The following is a 22230-nucleotide window of genomic DNA, read 5'->3' as shown; positions in this document are numbered from 1 at the left end:
GTCAGGGATGATGTCTTATTCACTGCTGTATTTCCACACCTTAGAGAGGTGCCTGGCATAGGTGCTCAACAAATATTTGTTGAATGAATTTTTCTCTGCAGGATGGATTGGAGCGTCTGTTTCCTAGTTTTTTTTGTTTTGTTTTGTTTTAAATTTTTATTCATTTGAGAGTGTTTTTCCAGGACCCATCAATTCCAAGTCAAGTAGTTGCTTCAATCTAGTTGTGGAGGGTGTAGTTCACAGTGGTCCATGTGGGGATCGAACCGGCAACCTTGTTGTTGAGAGCATCATGCTCTAACCAACTGAGCTAACTGGCTGCCCCTGTTACCTAGTTTTGAGGCCATAATGCTTCAGTGCATTTTGTGAAAACCAAAATTGTTCTTCTGTTGTTGTGTTCTTCTGTGACGTGGCGAGCTTCCACTGATCTGTCATCCCGTTCACCATGTCTGCCTTACAGGCTGCGGGCCTCCCGGGTACTGCTTGTTGGCATGAAAGGACTCGGGGCTGAAATTGCCAAGAATCTCATCCTGGCGGGAGTGAAAGGACTGACCATGCTGGATCACGAACAGGTGAGATGTGCAGCCATCTTGTCACTTTCCTTCAGTCTCTCCTCTTCAGTATAAACACTTGGAGATTTGGGGAGTTCCTGCTTGCGCCTCAGCGCTGTGAAAGGAGGGCTGGCTGGCGGTAATGGAGCTGTAGCCTTGGGAGCCCGATCGCGAGTGCTAGCACTGGGTTTGAATTCAGCTCCAGCTCATCCCAGGTGGGCGACCAGGGGAGACTCCTGTCCCCTCATTGAGCTTGCTCTTGTCTGGAAAGTGGAGTTAACTTCTCCCTTGGACCCAATTTGTGCTATAAGTCACCTGAATAACTAATTAAAAATGGATAATTGCCTTGGGGCTTAGTTAGGGTATAGCCTTCACACCCACCCCCATCCTCATGATTCTGTTTTGAGGCTCTGAGATGAGGCTCAGGAGTACATACATTAAAAAACTATCTCAACTCAATTAAACAAATTTAAAAAAACTTAAAGGTACCCGAGGAGATCTTCTGTCGATGGATCACAGGCATTACTTTGGAAAACATTGGATCAGAGAGAATGTATGCGGGTTGCTTAGCGTAGTGCCTGCACATAATAACATATCATACAATTATTATTAATCATTGGATACTCGTTATGTACCCAATAATTAATAATAATTGTATGATGTAATGTTATTTAATTGATGATAATAGAGCCCAACTCCAATGTAGCTTTCCTGTGACCTGTCTAAGGTGAAATTAACTGCTGCTTTCTCTACATTCTCATGCCTCAGTGACATTTTAGGTTTTTTTTTTTTAATAGAAAATTTCAAATATATACAGAGGTAGAGAGAACAGTATTTGACACTCCATCTACATGGCTTCTATAGATATCAATATTTTATTGATTTTTAAAATTTTTATCTTTTCCCCTTAATTTTTGTGGACAGTATTTTAGGTAAAATACTTCAAAGATTGTATTGTCACATGATACAATTTGTGTCATTCTTTTAGGCAATGAATAGGGGTCCTGTCTCACACTAAGTAGCCTAGCACATAGTGTGAGGTATAGGCTTTGTGGACAAAAGTAAATGTTAGTGAAATTTTTAAAATCTCCCCTTGTTCTGGGTTTCAGAAGAAAAATAGTATCTGGAATTATTGAGTTTTTAAAAATTCTGTAGTATGAAGAGAAATATGGGTTGGCTTACTTATATCACAATCACAAATTGATTTTTGACTTGACTCAAAAACCTACAGAAAGAAAATTCCTGCCTGGTTACCGTATTTCCCCGAAAATAAGACCAGGTCTTATATTAATTTTTGCTCCAAAGACACATTAGGGCTTTTTTTAAGGGGATGTCTTATTTTTTCATGTACAACAATCTACATTTATTCATGTACAACAATCTACATTTATTTATTCATGTACAAAAGTCTACATTTATTCAAATAGTCATGTATGTCGTCTTCTTCTGGAACATCGTCATAACTCTCCAAACCCCAAATTCCGGCTTGAATTTCTTGCGACTCCATTTCCTGTAGAACCATTGGCTCCAATCTCTCATGTCCAGCAACAGAACTCTCCTTAAATGAGCACTTCTTGTCCATGTAGCCTGCTCGTAGTGCGTTGGCAACACAGCTGTCAGTGATTTTATCCCATGAATCCTTCACCTAAGTCACGACCTCTTGCAGGCTAGGCTTCACCAAGTTTCCACACTGATTTCTCTCCATTCTATTTTCAATGTAGTCATTGATTTCCATGCGCAAATGGTCCTTGAATGGCTTGTTTGTTGCAATATCAAGAGTCTGGAGATAGGTAGTCATTCCTGTGGGAATCATTATTTGATCTACTCTTCTCTCTGCAAGGAAGTTCTTCATGTCTTTAGAGCAGTGAGTGCTGGCTGAATCCCAAACCTCTTTGACCACCTCGCAAAACAAGTGGCAGCATTCAATCGACTCACTTCCTTACAACTGCTTGCGTGCACCAGGCTTTTTTGGTTTCAAGAACATAAATGCCTGAAACACGTTCAAGCTTATCTTTCTTGCCATTAGTTATGATTAGAGTTGGGGCTTTCTTTCCATCCAGACGAATTGCCAAAATACAGGTAACACGTGCACTTTCGTAACCAGTGGAGGGAATGTAGATTGGCGAGGCTCTCCTCTGATCAATTGTCGTTGGAGATCCTTGGGCCATAAACACTGCAGTTTCATCTATTGCAATCATGTCGGAGAGCTGGTATTTAGAAAAGTCCATGCCATCAACAAAGGACTTGAATGCAAGTGCACATTTAATAACTTCAGTATCTTCCAGCTTGAACAGGGTTGTCGATCTTAGAAACAGTTCATATCGCTGAAGGAAGCCATCCAGCCAGTGTTGTGATGCTTTGAATTCTTCTGGGGATATTTCTAACTGTGGTGCCATTGCAAGGGCAAATGCTTGACTATCAGCCCTGCGCACAACCAAAGCCTTCGCTCTCCTGTCAGCAATCCTTTCACAGATGATGTCTTACAGCTCAGGAAATAATGGTTGCCAACCTGATCCACACCTTTACTTCTTAATATTTCCCTCCTCCACCTGTTGACTGAGGTTACTGTACTCTGCTCGCCATTTTCGGACCAACTTTTCTTTGCAGAAAGCCGTAAGATTCTTGCCCCGGGAGTCCTCCACGATTCCTTTCTTGTACTCGACAGAATAGCTCTCTCTTTTTTCACTCATCTTGTCGGCGTCAAAATATTCCCTTTAAATCTATCATTAAATCAAGTGTTATTGAAGACTTACGAGACAGGAGTGGCAACAAAAATGATGACAGTTAAGAATGATGGTCCACACAAAAGCGACGAAAAATTGCAGGCACCTAAATTCAGAAAACGTTTATTTTACACGAGTGCATTAAGCACGTCTGTTACAACACACGACGTATTGAATTATGAAGATTCATATTAGACACAACCATTTCCGTTCGTTATCAAGTGCACACGTTATTCGAGCGTTGTGTCTGTACTCTGGTTATTCGGCAATAAGTCTCGAGTTCATCTGTTTACATAGGCATTTAACTCGTCCCAAGGCGCCCACTTGGGTGTTTACAAATAATTATAATTTATATTGTGTAAGTATTAATGTCAATAATATTATTTATATTTAATTATATATTAATATTTTTTAATTCAATGCGTCCATCGTGTGTTGCAATGGACGTACTAAATGCGTCCATCTGGCTGACGATCTTAACGGGCTTATTTTGGGGGTAGGGCGTATATTACGAGCATCCTGAAAAATCATGCTAGGTCTTACTTTCTGGGAAATAATGGTAGGAATGGTTTAAGCATAGGCTGCTTTGACATCTCCCCAACTACAGTGCCCCCTAGAGGCAGGAACACCCCATCTCGAGGAAGAATTGGTTTGCAATGTTGAGAGGATAAGAGTGGCGACACCAGGAAGGATAGTTCCTAAACTTGCCATGGAAAAGTGAAAACACTCGAGGACGGTGGCTTCCATGTCTGGTTGGGGGAATCCAAGATGGCGGAACAACACTATAGCACTGAGGGGTGTCTGATAGAGTTCTGTTATCCCCCCCAGTCCAGTGATGAATGCCAGCTGGTGTTGGAATGCATAGGCAGAAAGGCCTAATGGAGGTTCACAGGACTGTCTGTGCTTTAGAATATTCGGGGAGTTTTTAAAAATCAAAGTTCTCCAAGTGAGAATAACAGGGAGGGTTGAGAACCACTAGCTTTATAACCTGTTCCCAGTCAGCTTGACTCCATCTCGTAAATGTCGTAGTTCAGGAACACTCTGTGTTTGGCCTGCCCTTTTGCAATTTGCTTGTTTCTCTGAGTAGGAGCATCCCAGGGGGACAGCATAGAAGCTTTGGAATCGTGAAGACTTGGGATCAAAACCCACATCCTTGAGCTGGGCAAGGGACTTGACCTCTCAGAGACTCATTTTGCTCATCTAGTAAATGAGGATATGAATTCCTGCCCCTTAGAGTTTTTGGTTTTTTTTTCATTTTGTTTACACCAGCAAGCATCCAAGAGCAGCTGCTGCCACCCCGAAGTATTCTCTCTAGGTCCTGGTGATACAAAGATGCACAGCATTTGGTTCCCATTCTCAAATTTTTTCCAGAAATCAGAGTGGGCTCCCTGAGTCAGGTCATGGTAACAGGACATGAAAGTCTTTCTAGAATTTTGACCTGAGCTGAGTCTTAAAGAACGAGTAGAGGTTTATCAAGTTGAGGGGCTGTGTTTTAGGCAGGGGACATAAGCAGTGGCACAAAGCAGCATGGAAGAAATAGAGTCTAACAAGCAGTTTGATATTCTTAGCGTGTTTTTAGAGGTTTTACAAACCCAAAGTGCTGGGGGGGGTGGGGAAGCAAGTTACAGGTAGGTCCACGTCATGAAGAGCCTGCTGGCGAGCAATGCCGTAAGCTTTTACTTAAACCTCTGGGTGGTAAGGATTCATTGAAGGAGTGACTTGGTCAGCTTTGGCTTTCGGTACGTCACGGATTACTGTATAAGCGATGGTAGGCACAAGATACAGGGTAGACCACTTAGAAGGCTGCTTTAGTTTTGGTGAGAGATGGAAAGGGTCTGAGTAATGGTACTAGTGATAGGGCAAGAAGCACACAGAGATGAGAAAAAACTTAGGTGGTAGAACTGATGGGATTATATATGGGGGCATAAGGAGAGCAAGAAATAACTAGAGCAGTGATGCTTACTAAAGGTGCTGGACACTTCTAAGGGCTGTCATATTATCTCATTTAGTCCTCACTACAACCCTGAGATGTCGGGATTACGATTCCTGTTTTACAGCTAAGAAGACTGAGGAAAAGGACGTTGAAGTGTTGGCCCACTCAAGGTCACAGTTGTTAGTGATACAGTGACCCAGTCAGCCTGACTCCTGGCAAGGCCCATTCTCTTAGGACCTTAACAGGTGGCTACTATCAAGGCAATACCAAGGGTATAAAGACGAGGTTTGTGGTTCAGGTGACTAGATAGGTGGTTGGTGGGCTTGTCAACAAAGACAGCAAATACGGGAGTCGAATATGAAGGGCCTGTGGGACATCCAGGAGGAAGTATTTGGTGGGCAGTTAGGGCTCAGAGAAGTCAAGAAGTCATCTGTCAGCGATTTGAGAAATACCAGAAGATTTTGGTAGAAACTGCAGGAGGAATTGAGTTGGCTTATGTATCTATACAGAGTGAAAAGATAATTCTGAGATGGAAACCTTGGGAACAATCAAACTTAGGAGTGCCCATATAGAGACTGGACTGTGTGCGAGGGAGAAGGAAAGTCAGGGTCTGAAAGGCCAAGGGAGCAGAGTGTAGGTGGTAATTAACACTGATGGAGTGATGAGTAAGTGCAATATTTTATTAACAGCTGCATTTTACATGTGATTCCCTCATACTTGCTCAAGGCCACACATAAGTGGTTGAGCCAGGATTTGAATCAAATATTTGAATCCTGCTTGAACTATGCCAGAGGCTTGCTCTTAACCACTACGATGTAGAGCCTCTTGGTACATAGCGAGAGCCCTGAAGAAGCAGGATGGATGGATCAAGGATGCCGTGAGAGGGCTGGCCTTGAGTGGGAAGAGGACCCGCTCATTTTCTTGGAAGAAAGGTAGTAAGAGAGAGTGTGTGCTGTGGATAGTTGGCAGGAGGCGAGGAGGGGAGAGTACTTCTGGTGAACCTAGTCTTGGTGAAGCTGGCAAGGTCATACCTACAGATGATGGTTGAATTAGATGTTTGACGTGGGAAGAAATGCTTTGTGAACAGTATGGAGTCCATAATCTTACTGGTGACTGTCAAGTGATTATATTTTCTGTCTGAGGCTCTGCGATGTCCAGTCTTACGGGTGAAATCAGGTCTCTGCTCCAGCCCCCCACTCATCTCCTCCTCTTGAGTTGTAATTGAATTTAAGAGAGTTGGTTTCAAGCATTCTTGTCTGGTTTTTTTTTTGCACTGATCTGATTTTAAACCACTTGTAGTCAGGGACTTCATCCTTGAAACTATTTATGTTTGTCTCTTAATACTCAGAGTTGGGCACATGGTAGGTATTTGGTAAATTGTTACTACTGATAATTAGGCCATTTTGTTAGCACTTCAAAAACGTTAAGTAGGGCTGGCCCGGTGGCTCAGGCGGTTAGAGCTCTGTGCTCCTAACTCCAAAGGCTGCCGGTTCAATTCCCACATGGGCCAGTGGGCTCTCAACCACAAGGTTGCCGGTTCAACTCCCGCAAGGGATGGTGGGTTGTGCCCCCTGCAACTAGAAACGGCAACTGAACCTGGAGCTGAGCTGCGTCCTCCACAACTAAGACTGAAAGGACAACAACTTGAAGCTGAACTAAGATTGAAAGGACAACAGCTTAACTTGGAAAAAAAAAGAAAAAGTTCTGGAAGTACACACTGTTTCCCAATAAAGTCCTGTTCTCCTTCCCCAATAAAATCTTTAAAAAAAAAAAAAAAAAAAAGTTAAGTATAAGAAAGCATGGACTTTTGGGTTTAGAGTGAGTTTTCTTCATAAACACAAGGGGGTGCTCTTTAACCATCAATGCCCAGTAAAAGTTAAATGTCTATTTTAAAGCCTCAGACGGAAAGAGTGTAGAGAGTCTGCATTAGGCAAATTCCTGCGGGAACAGTAATGCAATTAGTTGGTAGGTATTTTAGCTATCCTTTAAAAGTTCACTGTCTTTGAGATTTGTTTTCCCTCAAATTGAAGTATTTAAAAAAATTCTTCCTAGGTGTCTCTGGAAGACCCCGGAGCTCAGTTCCTGATCCGGACTGGGTCTGTTGGCCGAAACAGGGCTGAAGCCTCTCTGGAGCGAGCCCAGAATCTCAACCCCATGGTGGATGTGAAGGTGGACACTGAGAGTATAGAAAAGAAGCCTGAGTCGTTTTTCACTCAGTTTGATGCTGTAAGTTTCATAGAGTGTGTACGATCTGTGGCAATTCAGCAGGTTAAAGCACTAGTCATATGTACAGTGGATACACGAGAGCGTTATAACAAATCTCGAGTTCTGAGCTTTTCCCCAAGTAAGTTTATAAGTTGTGTTCTTTAAAGTTAGTATAGCGCTTTAGTAGAGTGAATGTGTTGGTAGGCAGTTGGGTCTGCTGTAGCTGTGAGTTGCTGTCTGTTGGTTTCTTTGGGCATATGTTCGCCTGGACCAGGTTTCATCATCGGTGTTTTGTCTTCTTTCCAGAATCTGCACATAGCTTTGATAAATTTTATTGCAAATGTTTTCTCCCGAAAACTTAACAAGTGGATGACTCACTTCTGTAGCAGTCATTTTTTTTGTTTGTTAGAAATATCAAACTACAGCTTGTGTTTTGTCTTTAAAAAGAGCACACCTGATCTTGGTCTGTCTGTTTCACATAGCCACTTGGGCCATGTTGCCATGGATAATTAGACCAAATCACTGTACTCATAGGCCAAATGAGGCATATCCAACCTCATTTGGTTTCACCGCCAAATCTATGCAGAGGTGAAAGGATAAGTTAAATTCTGTTTCAGTGTCTGTGACCTTTCAGACATGGTTCCCTGTACCCTGGGACAAAGCTTTACAAATGTTGGATAACCGTGAAGTATTCACAGATGATCTACTTGGTTTTTAAATGAAAGGCCCATTACACAGAGGTTAGAATTTGGGTTGAGTAGTTTGTTTTTCACACTGTTATATTTCATATGTGCGTCTGTTCAAATATGAGCACAGAATGATGGATCGTCTGTGCATTTTGTCTTTTTTTTTCCCCTTTTTAATTCATTCTATTTTGTAGCTCCAAATACTGGAACATTTTCCGTTTGGACAAAAGGCTTCTTTTCATTTCTTTATCCATAGTAACCACATTTGGTTTATTCTAAGTGTCCTTTAAACTTCTAGCAATTAGATAGAAGCTTTGTTAGAACTGAAGCATCGCTCCAGTTGCTTGCATGTGCACGGGCAAGCATGCCTGCCTTGAAGGCCATCTTTGACTGGTCCTGAGTAGGTTTGACAGTCACTTCTGACTCTGCACGCTTCCATTTGGTCAGTTGATTGCATGTTCAACTGTGGCTGTCTTACCTTTTAGATTTGCTTTTTCCTTGGGAGGCTGTGTCCTTTCTTTGAATGACACCAGAGGCACACATTTCTTTGAGTGTTGTTTTAGTGTTCAGGCTGCCAGACAAGAGTAGAGAGTTTCTACCAAATGTATCCTTGTGCAGTTTCTTCTCTAACTTTCTATGTTCAGAAGAGAACACATGTAATTTAGAGGTTGTCTTCTTGGCGCTGATCAGAAAGTTTCTCCCGAAAAGACGGTGTTTTGTACAGTAAAATTTAGTCATTTCCAATACCTCAACTTATTGGAACAGAACCTACAGGCCTCAAAGCAGCATTGATAATTCCACTGAGTGAATCACCAGTTCATTGTCTGAATCGGAATGGAAGGTCACTTGTTCTGTAACCTTTTCTTTTGTCCTTATATTCAGATAAAATTTCACATGGAAAACTGGAAAAATAATCTGAACAGGACTAGTTTATCATCTTCATCTTAGCATATCAATCAAAAGAAGGGGAGAAAAAAATGCCCTTGTGTTTAAACGTGGCCTTTGGGTCAATTTAAAAAACTAGTTTTGCTTCTCGCTGTAGCTTATTCTGATTTTAATATATTTAACCACTTAGAAGTAACTTACACTAAGTTCTTACTGTCTTTTTCTTTTTTATGAAATGTGGTTTATATACATTTCCTGGATCACGGGGAACCAAATTCATTGAATGGCTTTTACTTTCTATCTAAACACATTTTGTTTTGGTTGCAGAAAGTCTCATAATTTACATTTTCTACATACTGAAACCTGCAACTTTTCTTTTGTCTTCTAACCATAGGATCCAAAGAACCTGTTGTACCAGTTTGAAACTAGCTTTAGACATGCCCAGAGAGACTGTTCATTAAGATTTATTGAGACATCAGTGCGGTGATTCACAGTTTGCAAAACTCACACCCAGCCAATTTCTTTCTTCCTGCAGGTATGTCTGACTTGCTGCTCCAAGGATGTCATAGTTAAAATTGACCAGATCTGTCACAAAAATAGCATCAAGTTCTTTACGGGAGATGTTTTTGGCTACCACGGATACACATTTGCCAATCTTGGAGAGCATGAATTTGTGGAGTAAGTGTTGGGAGAGGAGGAGAGAACATTTTCAAAGTGTAGATTTATTCACTGATAGGAACTGAACTGTTTAAGAAAAGTATTTTACTATAACACTTAGAACATTGGGAAACCAATTCATTAATAGTTTAGGATACAGATATATGTGTTCAGAATTGTAGATGGGGCCGCTGCCTTCCAAACTCATGGTCTAATAATGTAAAGCATAAAGAAAGCGGAGTTCTAGGCAATCAAAGCACACCGACCACCTGGGGATTTGATCAGTCTGGACTTCAGAGGGTGAAGCACACTTTCTATTTAGGGAAGATTTGCTTGGATTGTACACATTTGTTGCCCAGCTTGGGCTTGGGCGTTTTCAGGTTGAGAAATAGTAAAATGAATATGAAATAGACGAAGGCACACTCAGCCAAAATCTACACTGGAAAAACTCTAAGGTCTGGAGGCAGGTCTGGTGCAACCAACAGACAATACCCTCTGGTTTTGAACATTGCGGTTGCAGAACGTGTTAATTCTCACATGATGAGACCTGCAGTGTTTTGAACTTGTAGCTTCTAGATGAACTATGAAAGATGATACTGTAAAACTATATGAGTTGGGTTTCTGGCTGTAATTTTCTGACCACTGTCCTGCCCTTCTCCACCTGTGAGAGGTAAAGAGAGACCCTGCTGTGGCAGGTGGCGCTTCCTACCAAGAGTGAAGAACTGCTTTCTTTAGTTCAGCTTTGTAGACAAGGCACTGAAATTCTCTGGTCTGCCAGTTTCTTTTCTGTTTTGAAGTGGAAGGAAACAAAAAGTTTAATTGGAATTTTAACTCAACATTATTAATTGGTAGCATTAAGTAGACAAAATAAGGTTGGAAGATTTAGATAAAATAAATATGATTGAACTAATAAGTAATGATTTGTACCCTACCATGTATTTTTTTTTTCAGATTAAGAAATTTTAGTTCAAACTGATCAAATCAATGACAAAATAGCATCATAATAAAGCTCTACTCTGCCATCTTGACCAGAAATCCTCTGGTCTGCAAGTTTCTTGCCTGTAAAATTGAGATGGGGAAAGGACAAACATGTCCAGAAGCTCTTGTAACTCTAATAACTAGAAAATTGCAGTTCTTTGAGCACATTTGAATGGATAAGTCATGGTAGAGAAAAGCAGTGCAGATTATTTGAATGTGAATTCTCCATTGAAGAGGGGAGGAAGTCAGTTCGGCTATTTATTTCATGATTCAAGTGGAACATTCACAAAGTTTACTGAGAGCTTACTAAGCAGTGCGCTAAGCGATAGATGTTATTTCTCTTCTTACAAGCGTCCTGTCAGGGGTTGTTACTCCCATATAGTGGGTAACGGGCTCACCAGTGGCCAACCTGGGAGTTGAACCCAGGTCTGTCCGACTCCAAAGCTTTTGCTCTTAAGCGCCATCCTATTCTGTGAACTGGTGGTGCTCTTTTTGTTCTAATGGCATGATTCCTAGGGTAGAATGGATTCCTTCCCTTGTCACCCTCTAGGGAGAAAACCAAAGTTGCCAAAGTTAGCCAAGGAGTAGAAGATGGACCTGACACCAAGAGAGCAAAACTGGATTCATCTGAGACAACTATGGTCAAAAAGGTATGTGAACTGGGGGTGGGGGGGCCGGAAAGGGTGCGGGGGCAAAGGTCAGGAACCCTGGGGACTTGTATGGGGCAGGCAATTACAATTTGCAGAACTGGAAGCAAGTCTGGTAGGCTTGAAGGGAGGGGTGTGGAAAGACTGGGCCAATGCTTGTCCCAGTTACAGCGGGGCAGCTGTTGCTTAGTGCCAGCCAGCTGAGCTGTGATGGAATGTGTGGACCTGGGATGCCAGATGTGAGTTTTCAAGAGAATAAGACATGTAGATTTGTTTGTATGCTCTGTCCCAAACTTTGTAATACTGGCAAGCTACTCACCTTGGTTTGAATGCTGTTCTCGTCAACACTGGACACTAAAGAGAACATGTCTGCAGGACTGATTTGCTCTGTGGGCTACCGATTTGACCCCTGTTTTATGGAGTAACGTCAGAAAGACTGTTTTTGAGCTAAGGCTATTACTTTTGTTTAAAAAAAAAAAAAAAAAGTCCTAAGTGGGCAGGAGACAGTTTAAACTTGAATTGCTTTTGTTTTGTTTCTTTAAAGTTTTGTTTTGTTTTCATCAATCTTTCAAGAAGAAAAGCCTCAGTGTTGACAAATATTATTAGGTGTATATTTTTAAACATATATTTAGTCTCTACTTGGAATTAATACAGTAATTGAAATTCATTTTCTAGAAAGAGGAGTGGGATGGGAATCTGAGATGATGGTTTCCTAGCCAGTGGTTGGACCTGAGAAGGGAATCATATGATGGGGAAAAAAAGATGAAGTGGCCAGAATTGGTTTTGGTGACCGGAGAGAAAAGACACCACCAAGCCCATATTTACTCTTTGCTTTGTAGATTTAAACGTTGAGAAAGAAAAACAGCTGGTCAGAGCATCGAGTTAAAATTGCTCTGAAGGGGGGATTCTAAGAAGTGCAGAAACCACAAAAGAGATTGCAGAAAACCACAAAAGTGGAACTCTTCAAGTTTCCAGCAAGGCTGCACTGGAGTTTTTTCTTGCTCTTTATGTTTGTACTGGAATAGTTTGATGCTGTGTGATACAGAGGAATTATTAAGCCCTAATTTTAGTGTCTATTCACAGGACCATAATTATCCAGAGTGAACATTGGTGTTTTGGCCAAAACTTGAGTCCTTTTCTTTCTTCCTTTCTTTCTTTCTTTTGGAGGCCCAGTGGAGGCTTATCTGAATAGCTCCGTGAGTTTGGTGGGGGGAGATAAATTGTTAACTAACGGAGGAGTACAAAAGCAGCTTTGTGGGTGCTGTCAATTTATAAATCACACCCTCTTACAAGTGTGACACTTGGCCTTGGTGTGAAGGGTTTTATGGCTTAAGGGCTTCTCTGATTGAGGCGGGTCTTTCACATTCAAATAGAGAGAGTGCCTAGCTTTGTTAGCCCTTCACAGCTGGAAGTTTCCCTGGATTCAATTCTGACAGTGCCCACTGGGACGGATCTGGAAACCTCTTTTGGGAGCCACTTTATCTAGCTATGAGGAGAATGTGGGCAGCCCGGGCAGGCACTCTGCGGCCTTGCGTACCATTCCTGGGGCTCGTCAGCCACAGAGCTCTTTGTGTAGCCTCTTCCTACATGGGGCCGAATTGGAAGGTATCAAAATATTCCCCAGCTGACATTGTTAGTCAGCTGTTTCGCTTGGACAATTCAGGCTTGGATTCCAACCCCGAGCCCTTAAGGTTGCGAGGCATTCAGTGCATTCCTGATGACAATCCCTGGGATTCCAAACCTTGCCTTTGTGTGGCCTCACCAAGAGCGCTGGGGAAGGACGGCGCACTGGGTTTGGGCCATGGCGTTGCCACCTTGTAATAACAGGCCTCCTCCATTTTGGCAGACTGCTCCATGGTTTGGAAGTTTTCTTCCAACTCAGTAATTCCTTGATTCAGATTCTGCCCTTTTGCCTAAATTGTAGGGAATAACTCATTAGGTTACGCTCAGAGTGCAGGATGGGGGTGGGGAAGCAGCCACTTCCTGTTTCCTGTGAAAGGTTTCTGGTTAGGGTTCCCTTCCCCTCCCCCTTTTCCTTAGGTTCAACCAAATGTTGTAAAGCCACTTTTGCTTCAAGGTACACATTGTGCTCCTAAATTAGAAACGTTAAAAAACAAAGAGGAAAAACAGAGCTTGTGGTTTTCACACCCTCTAGGAAGACACTGGGCCTTTTTAGCATTTGTGCCATCATGAGAAATACAGCAGTGGGGAAATGCATAGCCCAGAGTGAGATGGGTGCTCAGGAGTTTGTTTGCCTCCTTTGGTGCCCTGGAGAAGTCATGAGACGGATTTCATCAGAATCGGATCTTGGGCACAAACCTGATGTAGCCACTAATGCACAGTAGATAAAGGCGAGAGCAATGGTTTGTGGTAGGAAGTGTTCAGAAAGGTTGCCCAGAGGAAGAGTTGTTAGAGTTGGCATATGAAGGCCAATTTGCGCAGCATGGAAGCCAGGACCAGCATTCATTCAGTCACAGGAAACAGGATCAACCAAAAGCACGGGCGTAGGACAGAGTGAGTGACGCTGGCTTCCCTCATTCCAAAACAGCCAGCTGTTTTTGTACCTTTGAGTTGCAGATACCTGCTGTTGTGTGCAAGGCACTGTATTGGGTGCAGGGAAGCAGGGCCAGTCCTGTTGTCGCCATTTACAGCGGGTGCTGAAGCTAAGGACATTAAATGACTTGTCTAAGACCGCACTGCTCTGTTAGGAAGGAATAGATGGGGAGAGGGTAGACAGTGGCTTTAGTGTGTTGGCTCACCCTGCTACTGACCAGGTGAGTCCCCTGCGATTTTCTACAGTAATTCTAGGATAAAGTTTTATGAGGATGGTGGGATAAAATATGTGAATGTTGGGACATTCCAGAAAAACCTTTCGGATTAAAAGGCTACCCCCACGCTCCCATGTCACTGCTCATGTTTATTGTTAGGGGCTGCCTGACATGAGTAGATGCCTGACATGAGTGGTTACTCGCCCTAGTAGCTCATTAAAAATTAAACGTAAAGTAGGATTTGTTCATGACATGCTAAGAAATACAGATTTAATTTTAACCTCTGCTTCTGAAATAGTAGGTGACTAATTTGGGCACTGTTAATACTCTCTCATGAATTAGTTGTGAAATTTCACAGTGGAGTAGTGATTCATTAGTTTGATTCCCCCTCTCCGAGCAGTTTGTTGACAGCTCTCATCCTCCTCTCACCCCCATCCTTAAAGAAACATTCCTGGTGACTGACTAGTCTAATTCCTCCTCCTTTATCTGGCACCTTGATTTGTAATGCTGACTGTACTTCACGTTACTTGTCAGTGTCTCTCCCATTGGAGTTGAAGCTCCATAAGGACCGGGCCGTTTTGTCTACAGCTGTATTCCCAGTGCAGTGGAGTTGCGGCTGTTCCTGCAGGATAATGTCACAACTCTGGAGGACATCGTCATTTTAAAAAAGAATTACTGAATTAACTTTCTGTGTGATCAATTAAATAGATTAACCTTGTAGTACATTCGTTTTCATAGTTAACTAGGTTATTTGAGCTGAGCTAAGAGAACACATTCCAAACAGGACAAGGGACTTGGCCAGAAATATTTAGAAGTAAGTCAGTGGGTTGCCTAGGCCGGAGCGCTCAGGCCAGAGGTTCAAAACCTGCGAAGTGTCAGAATCACTTGGTTGGGGTGGGGTTGGGGTGGGAGGAAGGGAGAGCCGAGGAGATGGCCGAGTTTGGTGGACCAGGTGATAGCAGGTTTTCCAGTGGGGCAGTCATGGGGTGTGAGGTGGGTGCTGGTGGTGCCTTGTCTCACAGGGGAAGCGTTTCTGGGCTCCAGGGATGAGGACAACGGTCCTTCCCAGCGTCACAGCACAGTCCAGGCTGGTTTTTTTATTGTGATTTTTTTTTTTTTTTAAAGATCTTATTGAGAAAGGGGAGCAGGACTTTATTGGGGAACAGTGTGTACTTCTAGGACTTTTTCCAAGCCAAGTTGTTGTCCTTTCAATCTTAGTTGTGGAGGGCGCAGCTCAGCTCCAGGTCCAGTTGCCATTGTTAGTTGTAGGGGGTTGCAGCCCACCATCCCTTGCGGGAGTCGAACCGGCAGCCTTGTGGTTGAGAGCCCACTGGCCCATGTGGGAATCGAACCAGCAGCCTTCGGAATTAGGAGCATGGAGCTCTAACTGCCTGAGCCACCGGGCCGGCCCCTTTATTGTGATATTTGGTACACAAAAATCATGCGACATCATTGCAAGTTATGGAACATAAAGATAAAACTGTCCCACTTAAAAACCAACACATTTCCAGTACTGTGGTACCAATCCGTGAGCTCCTCTCTCCTCCCCAGGGCTGCTGGTGCATTTGTGTGGACTTAATAATGTGGACCTGGAAGGGGCGGATGTGGCCCTGCTTGGCAGGGGGTCTTACCATGTGTTTGTAAATCTAAACAAATGGAATAAAACGTACTGTGTGCAGTTGTAGGTCTGCATGAAGAAGGCTGTAGCCAGCCGTGTACCATCACCCAGTTTAAAGTGCACAGCGTTACCAGTGTGGTCCCTTCTCAGCGTAAGCAACACGGCCCTCAGTCGTGTTCTCATTCCCAGGCATTTCTTTTCACTACATATGTATGCATTTCCCAGCAATATGGAATTGTTTGATATGCTTTTTAACTTCTTAAAAACTAGTTTCATGTTCTGTGTATGCTGCCACCTGTTTTTTACGAGCAGCATTATTTTTGTGAGGCCATCTGTGTGTTTAGTTCTAGGGCTTTGCTGTCCATTATGATAGCCACTAGCCACATGAGGCTATCTAAATTCAAATTAATTAAAATTAAATAAAAGAAAAAATTCAGTTCTTCAGCCTCACTAACCACATTTCAAGTGCTTAGTAACCACATGTGGCTTTTTGGCATTCGTATTGCAAAGCACAGACAGACATTTCCATCACAGCAGGTTCCTTTGGACAACACTGCAGGACGTTCTCTTTTTTTGGCTGTAGCATATTTGTTTTGTCACTACATCACTGTTTATTCTGCCATTGATGGACATTTAGGTGTGTAAGTGTTTGCTGTTACAAATTGGGCTGCAGTCAGTGCTTTGTGTGTGTATAGCTAATCTCCTTGGGCAAAGGTGTGATTTTTCTAGGGTAGATAGACACTCAGGAGGAAGATTGGGGTTTGTACATTTTCACCTTCACCAGACCCTGCTGCTGAATTACCCTCGAGGAGTTTTATCCATTTATGTTCCAGAACCAGTTCGTGACGGTAACGTGCGCTAACTTCATTCAGGGTCTTTGCCACTCTGCCGAGTGGGACAACTGTCTCCGATTGTGGTTGTCATTTGTTAGAATGTTTTTCAAAACTGGAGTCTCCCATGAGTAGGTGTGGAAATTAGACCTAGAAATCTGTAGTTTTGAAAGTTGTTGCAATTCTGATTTACATTCAACTTTATAGCCAGAACGGTATCGCTTTTTGTAGATGTTTAGCCTGAATGAAAAAGTAAACTCAGTTCTCAATCCCAAATACAGGAAACGGAACAAGTTGAGCGAATGTGAACCCTGCTCCGCAGTAATGACTAACATTCCTTTCAGTATTTCTGTGCGTATGCATGATAAAATTGGAGTGCCTCTTAATGTACATTGATACAAATAAAACATATATAATGACCTAATGTACGTGACATATATATGTGTTGTTGTCTTTTGCTTTTTTTTTTATTCAGTATGTTTTCATAAGCACTCCCCAGATTTTATATCTATTTTGGAGAGCATGGTTTTAAATGGCTATGTAGGTTTTTCGTTTTTGCCGTGCCGTAATCTATCGAACCGGTCTCCTGTTGCATTGAGGTTATTGCAGTTTCCCACTCTTCTAAATGGCTCAGCACAACCCCATAATTTGATGGCTGATAGACTGTGTGGAGAATTCATCTTTTATATTTACTGCTGGGCTTTTTGGCAAATGAAAAGCAGGTTGGATCCTATCAGCTCACGGGTTTATTGAAAATCTAGTCTATTCAGCGCTGTACCTTTCACTGTGGTCTCTGCCTCAGGAAGCTTTGAGGAAAGGAGATCAGTTAAAGGTGTAAGAGGGCTTGTTATTAGTCTTAACTAGACTGTCAGATTGAAATCCTTAAGGCTCAAAATCTCAGGGGAGGAATGGATAGTGGAAGGGGGTGTGTTAATTATTCTAGACAGAGGGATCCCTGGGCTGAGGGCATGGAGAAGTGGGAGGGGTGAGTGAGGTGTGCAAGTTACGTTTTAGTGTGTTCATTCAGGCAGACGCCGTGCTGGGTGCTTCATCTGAGAGATCCTTCATTCCCTGAAAGCACTGCTGGTGAGGTGGGTAAGGCAAGCACCACCTTGTACAGATTAGGTGACTTGGTTAAGTTTTGTTTTATTTTTCATTGTTGTAAGTGACGATAATAGATTTCGGGTCATTTGAACAGCAACAACGAAAAGGGACGTTAATTAGAGGCCCAAGAAACATTGAATAACTACTGTGATCTGAGAAGGGTAAAGAACAGGCAGCTGGGGAGCCTCAGAGGCAGTAGGAATTTGGCCTTTCTCTTTAGAGCCCTGCCATTAATGTGTCTCTGTTTCCAACTTTCAAATTCTCAATTCCCAGGAGAGAAAATCTGGCCAGGCTTGGGCCGTGGGCCCTCTTGTGTGTCATCTGTGGCTGGAGGGCTGGTACATGTTGTAGGCAGGGCCACTGCAGGATCTTCCCTGACAGTTGTTGCCACAGACAGGCCTAAGGGGTAGTAAATTCATTTGCCTAAGGTCACAAGTTAGTGGCAAAACAGGGAATTGTTCTGTTCTGCCCTCAGATTTGGGGAGGAAACGGGGCCTCTCTGCTTGGCCCTGGTGCTCTAAGTTCTCACTCTCTTTCTTCCAGCTGTTCCCCCTCGTAGGACCAAGGAGATAGCTTTCCTCCGCCCAGTTCTAGACCACAGTCTGGATACCTGGGACCCCAGAGTCTCCTTCCCAGAAAACCCAGGCTTTTGCGGTCTTCTTCCCTAATCTGCCTCTGGGGCGCAGATCTCACCACAATGTCTGCATTCCTGGGCCTGGAGGGTGGATGTTTTGGTGGGAAAGTATGGGCTAGGGGGGCACACTCAAGTGCAGAGCCTCTTGCATTGTGGGACAGAGAAGGGGAAAAGGGTGGGGGCAGCTCTCCCAGTGTACCTCATTCTGGCACGGAACTCCCAACGAGTGTGAGAATTCCAAATTTGAACCTGGTCTTCCGGGTGGTTGTGGAGAAAGTATATTTGTCAAGGCAGAAGAATATAATATCTTTTATTTAATAGCTTGTTAGTGTGATTTATAACTACATATGTTGACATGATCTATGGGTTTTCATTTGTACTCTTGCCCCAGGCCCTGAAAGTGTTAGAGGCGGGCCTGCCTGGGACTGAGACTCTAAAAACACAACTTTTCCCCCCTCGTTCATCATTAGTGGCCTAATGAATCAGTGGATTCTTAGCATTGCTCTTAGCCAGGCAAACTACAAAAACTCTGAATTAAGTTCTTGATAGTTTTTCAAACCTGATAACACTTTGTTTCCTGATTGTGATGGCATTCCTAGACCATTCTGCTGATGGCATCATCTGTGTTGTAAGACTTGTGAAGAAGGGTGTGGCAGTCTGTATCAGGCACCAAATGTCACTAGGCTGACTACAGGACTTATCTTTTGAGGTCAAACAGACCCATTGACCATAATGTTTGCGGGCAGTATTAACATCTTATATATCAGCCTTTACGATGGATCCAAACCCCAAAGGAGTGATTCTGAGAAGGAAGGAAGCCACCTTAAAAACCATCCCTGTTTATCTTCATTAACAATTTGAACTTTCGTCTTATCAAATCCATTTTGGTCCTTAGCAAGCTGTGTAAACTGCCTGGTAGCTTATAGGTCTTGGTTCACTAAACCTCCTAAATTATACTGTTCTGTCTCTCTCTCTCTCTCTCTCTCTCTCTCTCTCTCTCTTTAATATCTGGGGATGATGGATGATGGGGTGTTTGGTGTGTGTGTGGAGAGAAAGAAGAAAGACACATACCTCTGTAAGTTTGAAATTGCTTATACGTTCACACACACCTATCTTAAACTCAGTAAAAGTATCTAGTACTAAGAACCATTTCTTTCTGAACCTTTTGAGAGTAAGCTGCCACCACGATGGCCCATCCATCACTCCCAAGTATTTCAGTCTGTATTTTCTCAAACAGGCCTTCTCCATCATCACAGACCAACCATCAAAACCAGGAAATTCACCTAGTTGCATCACTGCCGCCTAATCCTCAGACCCCATTCAAGTGTTACCAGTTGTTCCAGTCATGTCCTTAGTGGCAAAAGGATCCGGTTCAGAATCGTGCGTGGACCCAGGTTTTCATGGAGATTACAAGCCAGTTATTTTGTAAAATGCCCCTTAGTTTGGGTTCATCTGATTAGATTCTAGTTACACATTTTGGCAAAAAGACCACAGCAGGGATCTTCTCATCACATCCAGTGGACTGGTGCGTGGGTTCCATCTGCTCCTTTCCTGGTGGTGTTACCTTTCATCATGTGAGTAAGGTTCTGTCGCCAGACCTCTTTGAATACAATTCTTCTTTTCCCTGTGGGAGTAATAATGTATTTTGTGGAGAGGTATTTTGAAAATATGTAAATATCCCATTCCTCATCAAACTTTATTAGTTCATTTTAGGTCTGTGGCCTAAAGGATTCTAGTTTATTTAAAGTGTTGTAATCTTTTCTTTCTTTTTATCCATAAATTGTTCCACATTTGACCAGTGCAAGTTCCTGTAAGCTGGTTCCTGATTCCTCTTCCATGTCCCCATCATTCTGGAGTACTTCCTTGTTTCACGCACCGTCAGATGTTCCAGGTTCCTCTCCTACTTTTCCTGCCCCAGTTTTGAGATGAGCCATTTCTCCAAGGAGAAATGTTTCTCTTAGAAACGTTAGTATGGTGAATAGAAACCAAGATCAGGGTCTGCAGTGTGCTCATTGCTTCTAGAGTATCATTGCTTTTAGACTTTCTCAGTGGACATAGCTAGTTTGTGTGTGTGTGTGTGTGTGTGTGTGTGTGTGTGTATCAAATTCAGACCAATAACCACAAGCTTCATTCTAGTTCTCTCTTTCCATATTCTAATTCTTTTCTCTGACATGAGAAACCTAGCTCCCCAGATTCTCAGTATATTTACTTGTTGCATCAAGTTCACAGATGCAAACAGTCTCCTGCTGCTGCCCCCTGGGGATGCCCTTCTTACCCTGCTCTGCCCTGTGGCCTCCAGCCAGGCCACCCAGCCCCTCCACACACAACCTCTTCCCTGCCCTTCCTCAGTCCTAGCAAATGGCTTTTGGACCGAATTGTTCAGGAAAGGGAAAGGGAAACCATTTTCTTATTCATATTTAATTGTTTATATTTTAAAATATAAATACACCCTGGCATTTTTCCAAGATAATCTGATTTATCTTAATAGGTTTCAGCCATGCTTCCTCCTACCACAGGACTTTTGCAAATGCCATTTCCATAGCTTGGAGCTTTCGTTCAACCCTCTTTTCTTATTCTTGCTGTTACTAGTATTGTCATCCATCATCAGCAAACCATTCCTCTACTGAGAAACATTTGTTAATTTTTGTTTGTTTTTGTTTAGTATCACAAAGACTGTTTCGTTGAGTGTCTTCAGACACAGTCTTATTCACCTGTGCGAGTATTTCTGCCTAAAAGTTGTAAATACAGCCAGAGTTACAGAGCCAGAATGGAACTAGGACTTGAGCTTTGCTTTGTCTTCCTTCAGTTCAGAGTGTACGTGTCATTCATTGCTCTGTCCCCAGTGCCCAGAAGAGCACACAGTAAGTGCTCGATAAATGTTTATTAGATTTGAGTGGGCCTCAGCTTGTTTTAATGAACAGTAAACCTTAAATCATGACATTTCTCCTAGATGGTGAAGAGCTGCTGCCTTGTGATTTAAAGTGAACATAGTTTACCCCTGAGCTGTTGTGCCTTTTTTCAACAGAAGGTGGTCTTCTGCTCTGTTAAAGAAGCTCTGGAAGTGGACTGGAGCAGCGAGAAAGCAAAGGCAGCTCTGAAGCGCACAACTTCGGATTACTTTCTCCTTCAAGGTGAGGGCGCGACGCTTCCTGATGAGCGGTGAGCACTGCGGGCTGATTCCTGCAAATGTGGCTGCAGAGTCCAGACGGTGTCTTGATGTTTTCCCTGAGACGAGTTCCACATTAGCTGTTTCTCAGTGGCCACACATCCGAGTAGAGTGAGTGAATAGAGAGTGTCGGAGTGAATGGAGACGAGGCCTATTATTTGTTGAAATGAACTGCGCTCTAAAGCTGAGCCTGAGATAACGGTATCATAAATCAAGCCGACCTGTCAGTACCACTCTTCAGAGTTCTTCTTTGGCCCCCAAACCAGCCTTCCTCTCCTGAAAGGCTTTTCTTCTCTCTTTCCTCCTTGCTGGTTGGCGCTCAGAGGGCTGCTAGCTAACTATTGTCAGTGTTCTTCTGCCGGGCACTTTCACTTTTTTAAATATTTAAATAATCATGAACATTGAGTGCTTAGCATGATCCGTTGGGGATAGATACTGTTACTATTTTACAGACAAGGAAACTGCATCATGGAGCGATTAAGGTTACTCATATTCTCAAAGGTATACAGCAAGTAAGTGTAAAAATAATGGTTTGTTAATTAGTGTAAAAATAACCCAAATTTATTGTAGAAAATATCAGAAATGATTTTTTTTTTAAACACCTTCACATGTTTGTGTTTTGGGGGATGTGCTTCCCGACTGGTTTTTCTATGTCCCAGTTCGTGTAGCCCAGTATTTGCATGGGATGCTGGAGTTCCCTCAGTCACCTGTCCCAGGCCCCGTGCGCTCACTCCAAGGCCCGAGAGTCAGTAACTGCAGAACCACAACCCATTCTCAGGAGGATTCAGGGCAGAGAGATGGAGCTGTTCTTTATAACATTTTCAGAGCAGCTTTTGATTGCGTTTGAA

General features: G+C 42.9%; 1 protein-coding gene across 1 annotated transcript in view; it reads left to right on the top strand.

Moving 5' to 3' along the window:
• The window catches only part of SAE1 (SUMO1 activating enzyme subunit 1), a 66031-nt gene that overhangs the window by 12718 nt on the left and 31083 nt on the right, over nt 1-22230 (top strand). Inside the window, exons 2-6 of the mRNA XM_019752593.3 lie at nt 458-569; nt 7257-7430; nt 9516-9658; nt 11166-11265; nt 21242-21347. Coding sequence (XP_019608152.1) covers nt 458-569; nt 7257-7430; nt 9516-9658; nt 11166-11265; nt 21242-21347 — 635 coding nt within the window. The remainder of the gene's footprint in view (nt 1-457; nt 570-7256; nt 7431-9515; nt 9659-11165; nt 11266-21241; nt 21348-22230) is intronic.

The sequence above is a fragment of the Rhinolophus sinicus genome, chromosome 8, assembly GCF_057876585.1.
Source record: "Rhinolophus sinicus isolate RSI-liver-muscle chromosome 8, RSI-T2T, whole genome shotgun sequence".
Classification (NCBI taxonomy): domain Eukaryota; kingdom Metazoa; phylum Chordata; class Mammalia; order Chiroptera; family Rhinolophidae; genus Rhinolophus; species Rhinolophus sinicus.
This window is presented reverse-complemented; position numbering and strand designations above follow the sequence as displayed.